At 36.1% G+C, this 7500-nt stretch overlaps 1 protein-coding gene across 2 annotated transcripts in view; it reads right to left on the bottom strand.

Annotated features, from left to right (window-relative positions):
• LOC125043552 (innexin inx2-like) overlaps positions 1-7500 on the bottom strand; it is a 53104-nt gene that overhangs the window by 10343 nt on the left and 35261 nt on the right. The window contains exon 1 of one of the 2 annotated variants that reach the window (XM_047639721.1): positions 2916-2952. The exons of the other annotated variant lie outside the window; for it this stretch is intronic. Within the exon in view, the coding sequence (XP_047495677.1) occupies positions 2916-2937 (22 nt within the window). The 5' untranslated portion in view covers positions 2938-2952. Of the gene's footprint in view, positions 1-2915; positions 2953-7500 lie in introns of those variants that run through there. 2 annotated transcript variants of the gene reach the window in all.

Below are 7500 nucleotides of genomic sequence, written 5' to 3'. Positions count from 1 at the left end.
GGGGGAGGAGGAGGAAGACGAGGATGTGGTGAAGGAGGTGGATGTGCGGGGGGAGGGGGGGGGGGGGGCAGGAGGAGGTTAAGTGGAGTAAGGAGAAAAAGGACAATACGAATAGCAACAACGATGCAACATCAACAACAATCCCTATTACCAACAACGACAACCACGATAACAACAATAATCAATAACAACAACAACAAAAATGCTAACAATAACAACCCGATGCTAAGACAATAGCCAATGACCGCTAGCGCAAGCAGACGCCGGCAATCAACACGAGTCACCATTGCAACCTTGTGGCTCCCTCCGCCCCTCCTCAGCTCGCCGACCAGCCTCAACGGACAGCCCAATCGCCTCTTAAGTCGTCGGCGCATGCGTGAGTGCGTGCATGTGGCGTCGCGACCGCGTGATTGCCGCCTCCCCACGCACGCACCGCCTCGTTCGTCGGCCGATGGCTCTCGTCGTTTAGAGGCGCTTGCACCCGGCCTGGTGGCTTGGGCGAAGGAGAGTTAACGAAAGAAAAAAAAAAGGAAAAGAGAACGGGGAACATAAGTCGGGACAAATACACGTAGACACATGCAAGCAGTCGCGAATATACAGATACCAACGCAAAGACACACTCACACACAGACACACACACACACACACACACACACACACACACACACACACACACACACACACACACACACACACACACACACACACACGCACACAAACCGAACCGTGAACCGCCAAAGCACGCGGCGACGAGAAGAGGAACCGAAACTAACCATAAAGAGGTTACGTCCGCCATTGTCCGGCGCCTCAAAGCATAAAGCCATAAAATTTTGACCGCTACTATTTATGATTTCCGAGACTGACCTGGGCAACCGGCGAGGAATCTATTGAATCAAAGAATGCCGAAGGAGAAGGGGAAGAAAGTGAGAGAGAGAGAGAGAGAGAGAGAGAGAGAGAGAGAGAGAGAGAGAGAGAGAGAGAGAGAGAGAGAAGGAGACCGTTTGCGAAGAAAAGGGTTTTATCTTTTTTCGTATTTTCGCATTGTCTGTTAGTTTTTTTCCCTCTCACTTCCTATCTTTCTTTCTGTCTGTCCATCTGTCTGTCCGTCTGTCTGTCTGTCTGTCTGTCTGTCTGTCTGTCTGTCTGTCTGTCTGTCTGTCTGTCAGTCAGTCAGTCAGTCAGTCAGTCAGTCAGTCAGTCAGTCAGTCAGTCTGTCTGTCTGTCTGTCTGTCTGTCCGTCTGTCTGTCTGCCTGTCTGTCTGTCTCTCTCTCTCTCTCTCTATTTTTTTCATTTTACTCTCTCTCTTTTCTTTTTATCCCCCTACCCCCTCTCCCCTCCCATACTGCCAATTAAAAGTTAAAATTCAGTTCTACGTCATGATTACTAATGGGAACAAAATTAATCCCAGTTTTTGAAGAGCCAAGCTATCCAATTTGTTCATTTTTCCCATAAATATTAAGCTTAAAAATTGTATCTTTACTTAATATAAAAAAAAACAAAAAAACAGACAAACCAAAACGACAATAAAATGAACATCAATTGCATTACCGACCTTCAATGTGAACGGTAACAAAAAAAGTTCTTTCAAGAATCTCATTTCGGTGACAAAAAAAAAGAAAAAAAAAGAAAAAAAAAAGAGAGAAGTAAACTGACCGCAGTGGTATGTATTCGGTGACATTTTTCGGTGTGCGATAGACAACAAAAAAGTTCAAACCAGAAAAAATAAAGACGACAACAACATCAAATGTAAAAGAAAAAAAAAAAAAGAAAAAAAAATAATAAACACTGGAGACAAAAGACGATCGATCTTCCATCAGAGCCAATCAGCGACGAGGTTACAAAACTAAGCAAGAAGAATAGACCAATCAGGGACTCCCTTTTACGAACGCGATCCGGACGTTCTCAAAGGGTTACGAAGACGGGGCTTAAACGAAGGAGAATTTCATCATCCGAATTTAATCAGAAATCATTAAATCACACCGCGCGGAATATATATTCGATCAATCAATCTATATTTATATAATGATAATATTTCTAATCGCGTCTACCCAGCTGACTCACAGATGGCAGCACAGGTTGAGGTCTCTTCGTTAGTGACGGAATGTTGTTCGCCAGCTTTTTTTTCCCCTATATATATTTTTTTCCTTCTACTTTTTCGTATGGTCGGCAATGTCCGCTTAAGGGATTAGAAGCTGGAACCGGTCACATCCGCCCACCTTTTATTAACAGTCTTCGAAAGAATTCAGTTTCAACCGTTAAAACCTGGGTGGAAATAACGTGCAGGATACCGTGTTAACATGTCGATCAGGAACAATGAACAAGTTATATATATTCTTTATTATTCATTTTTTTTATTATCTGAACTATATTTGTCGTTGTTCTGTCGGTAATTTAATGGGCATTTATTCATTCTGAAGAAGAAGAAGGAGGAAGAGGAGGAGGAAGAGTAGAAAAGAAAAAAAGCAGAGGAGAGGAAGACGAAAGGTGAAATCTGGTCTTGGGAATGGTCATTAGGAGCAGTGTCATTTTCTCATCAAAAGTCAAGAAAAGCAATGGCAGAAGAGCAAAGAGAAAAAAAAGAAAAGAAAAAGAAGGAATGAAGAGAACGGTGTGTGTGTGGGGGGGGGGGGGGGTATTTGGGCAAGAAAATGAGAGCCGTTCTCAGAAGGGCAAGAGGGAGAGAAGGGGAGGAGGAAGGGGGGAGGGAAAGGAGGTGTTAGAGTAAAGAAAGGGAAGCGGTTCTCGGAAGTAAGGGCGAGGGAGAGAGAGGGGGAGGAAGGGATGGAGGAAGGGGAGAGAGAGGGAGGGAAGCAGTTCTCGGAAGGAAGGGCAAGCGAGGGGAAGCTCCGAGGGCGAGGCGCGTCGGGGCGAGAGAATCCTACCCCGCAGTGTCTGTCACGAGGAACCAACTTACGTTCGTGAAGAAATCTGTCCATCCAGGCCGGACTACTCTAAAGGGTGTCGGGTAGGTCAGGCTAGCAGGCCTCGGGAACAATCCCTCTCTGTCCTTTTCATCTTCCGTTTATCAAGTTCATTCATGTTCTCTTTCGTTCAATAGATCACCCCCGCCCGACACCGGGAGCCGAGGATTTTTGTCTCTCGTGTGTGTCTCGCGCCAGCTAAGGAGTCCGTGCGCTGAGCTCCTCCTCCCCCTCCGACGGCGATTTCTGCCCCCCCAGCGCCGTTCCGTGACAATCCGTAGTACAGCGACGTGACAAATCCTTACGTACCGCCGCCGAGGCACGTCCCATGAACGAAACAGGCACGACAGGAGGAGGACGCACGGAGGAGGCTCACGCATACGAGTGTGCGACCCTGCCACGGCAACGAGGTGAGATACACTGACACTCTTCCAAAGGGCCCGTGTGACCTTTGCCAGCTGCACTGTGGCAGGTGGCGAGGAGCGACTCCCTCGCCTGCTCGCGCGCCCTCCCGTTCACTCCTTCACTCCGCCCGCGCAGGATCACCGCGAGGAAGAGCGAGTGAGAAAAACAGAAACGGGGAGAGGCCACAACGCGATGACGGAAGGCGATTGAGTCGAACGCAGTCCCGCGCGGGAGGAAACCAAATGAAATTGACTGATGCAGCCACGCGAATCGCACTGATTAACGACGATAAAGGACAGGACACGCGACAGCCCTGCGCGGTGGGCAAAGCAAAGCATCGAATATCACGAGTAACGAGTTCTAATTGCTTACAAGGGAGGGCTGTCTGCCTGAGTCACGCACGCACGCATGCACGCACGCGCACATATCAGAGGCTAGAGAACAAGATGGAGAGATAAATAGCTAGATGGATGGATGGATAGATATATATATATAGATAGATAGATAGATAGATAGATAGATAGATAGATAGATAGATAGATAGATAGATAGATAGATGGATGGATAGATGGATAGATGGATAGATGGATAGATGGATAGATGGATAGATAGATAGATAGATAGATAGATAGATAGATAGATAGATAGATAGATAGATAGATAGATAGATAGATAGATAGATAGATAGATAGATAGATAGATAGATAGATAGATAGATAGATAGATAGATAGATAGATAGATAGATAGATAGATAGATAGATAGATAGATAGATAGATAGATAGATAGATAGATAGATAGATAGATAGATAGATAGATAGATAGATAGATAGATAGATAGATAGATAGATAGATAGATAGATAGATAGATAGATAGATAGATAGATAGATAGATAGATAGATAGATAGATAGATAGATAGATAGATAGATAGATAGATAGATAGATAGATAGATAGATAGATAGATAGATAGATAGATAGATAGATAGATAGATAGATGGATGGATAGATGGATAGATGGATAGATGGATAGATGGATAGATGGATAGATGGATAGATGGATAGATGGATAGATGGATAGATGGATAGATGGATAGATGGATAGATGGATAGATGGATAGATGGATAGATGGATAGATGGATAGATGGATAGATGGATAGATGGATAGATGGATAGATGGATAGATGGATAGATGGATAGATGGATAGATGGATAGATGGATAGATGGATAGATGGATAGATGGATAGATGGATAGATGGATAGATGGATAGATGGATAGATGGATAGATGGATAGATGGATAGATGGATAGATGGATAGATGGATAGATGGATAGATGGATAGATGGATAGATGGATAGATGGATAGATGGATAGATGGATAGATGGATAGATGGATAGATGGATAGATGGATAGATGGATAGATGGATAGATGGATAGATGGATAGATGGATAGATGGATAGATGGATAGATGGATAGATGGATAGATGGATAGATGGATAGATGGATAGATGGATAGATGGATAGATGGATAGATGGATAGATGGATAGATGGATAGATGGATAGATGGATAGATGGATAGATGGATAGATGGATAGATGGATAGATGGATAGATGGATAGATGGATAGATGGATAGATGGATAGATGGATAGATGGATAGATGGATAGATGGATAGATGGATAGATGGATAGATGGATAGATGGATAGATGGATAGATGGATAGATGGATAGATGGATAGATGGATAGATGGATAGATGGATAGATGGATAGATGGATAGATGGATAGATGGATAGATGGATAGATGGATAGATGGATAGATGGATAGATGGATAGATGGATAGATGGATAGATGGATAGATGGATAGATGGATAGATGGATAGATGGATAGATGGATAGATGGATAGATGGATAGATGGATAGATGGATAGATGGATAGATGGATAGATGGATAGATGGATAGATGGATAGATGGATAGATGGATAGATGGATAGATGGATAGATGGATAGATGGATAGATGGATAGATGGATAGATGGATAGATGGATAGATGGATAGATGGATAGATGGATAGATGGATAGATGGATAGATGGATAGATGGATAGATGGATAGATGGATAGATGGATAGATGGATAGATGGATAGATGGATAGATGGATAGATGGATAGATGGATAGATGGATAGATGGATAGATGGATAGATGGATAGATGGATAGATGGATAGATGGATAGATGGATAGATGGATAGATGGATAGATGGATAGATGGATAGATGGATAGATGGATAGATGGATAGATGGATAGATGGATAGATGGATAGATGGATAGATGGATAGATGGATAGATGGATAGATGGATAGATGGATAGATGGATAGATGGATAGATGGATAGATGGATAGATGGATAGATGGATAGATGGATAGATGGATAGATGGATAGATGGATAGATGGATAGATGGATAGATGGATAGATGGATAGATGGATAGATGGATAGATGGATAGATGGATAGATGGATAGATGGATAGATGGATAGATGGATAGATGGATAGATGGATAGATGGATAGATGGATAGATGGATAGATGGATAGATGGATAGATGGATAGATGGATAGATGGATAGATGGATAGATGGATAGATGGATAGATGGATAGATGGATAGATGGATAGATGGATAGATGGATAGATGGATAGATGGATAGATGGATAGATGGATAGATGGATAGATGGATAGATGGATAGATGGATAGATGGATAGATGGATAGATGGATAGATGGATAGATGGATAGATGGATAGATGGATAGATGGATAGATGGATAGATGGATAGATGGATAGATGGATAGATGGATAGATGGATAGATGGATAGATGGATAGATGGATTGAGAGATGGATTGAGAGATGGATAGATGGATTGAGAGATTGATTGAGAGATGTATGGATTGAGAGATGGATTGTGAGATGGATAGATGGATAGATGGATAGATGGATTATTATTATTATTATTATTATTATTATTATTATTATTATTATTATTATTATTATTATTATTATTATTATTATTATTATTATTATTATTATTATTATTATTATTATTATTATTATTATTATTATTATTATTATTATTATTATTATTATTATTATTATTATTATTATTATTATTATTATTATTATTATTATTATTATTATTATTATTATTATTATTATTATTATTATTATTATTATTATTATTATTATTATTATTATTATTATTATTATTATTATTATTATTATTATTATTATTATTATTATTATTATTATTATTATTATTATTATTATTATTATTATTATTATTATTATTATTATTATTATTATTATTATTATTATTATTATTATTATTATTATTATTATTATTATTATTATTATTATTATTATTATTATTATTATTATTATTATTATTATTATTATTATTATTATTATTATTATTATTATTATTATTATTATTATTATTATTATTATTATTATTATTATTATTATTATTATTATTATTATTATTATTATTATTATTATTATTATTATTATTATTATTATTATTATTATTATTATTATTATTATTATTATTATTATTATTATTATTATTATTATTATTATTATTATTATTATTATTATTATTATTATTATTATTATTATTATTATTATTATTATTATTATTATTATTATTATTATTATTATTATTATTATTATTATTATTATTATTATTATTATTATTATTATTATTATTATTATTATTATTATTATTATTATTATTATTATTATTATTATTATTATTATTATTATTATTATTATTATTATTATTATTATTATTATTATTATTATTATTATTATTATTATTATTATTATTATTATTATTATTATTATTATTATTATTATTATTATTATTATTATTATTATTATTATTATTATTATTATTATTATTATTATTATTATTATTATTATTATTATTATTATTATTATTATTATTATTATTATTATTATTATTATTATTATTATTATTATTATTATTATTATTATTATTATTATTATTATTATTATTATTATTATTATTATTATTATTATTATTATTATTATTATTATTATTATTATTATTATTATTATTATTATTATTATTATTATTATTATTATT

Source organism: Penaeus chinensis, chromosome 34 (genome assembly GCF_019202785.1).
Source record: "Penaeus chinensis breed Huanghai No. 1 chromosome 34, ASM1920278v2, whole genome shotgun sequence".
NCBI classification, from domain to species: Eukaryota; Metazoa; Arthropoda; class Malacostraca; order Decapoda; family Penaeidae; genus Penaeus; species Penaeus chinensis.
This window is presented reverse-complemented; position numbering and strand designations above follow the sequence as displayed.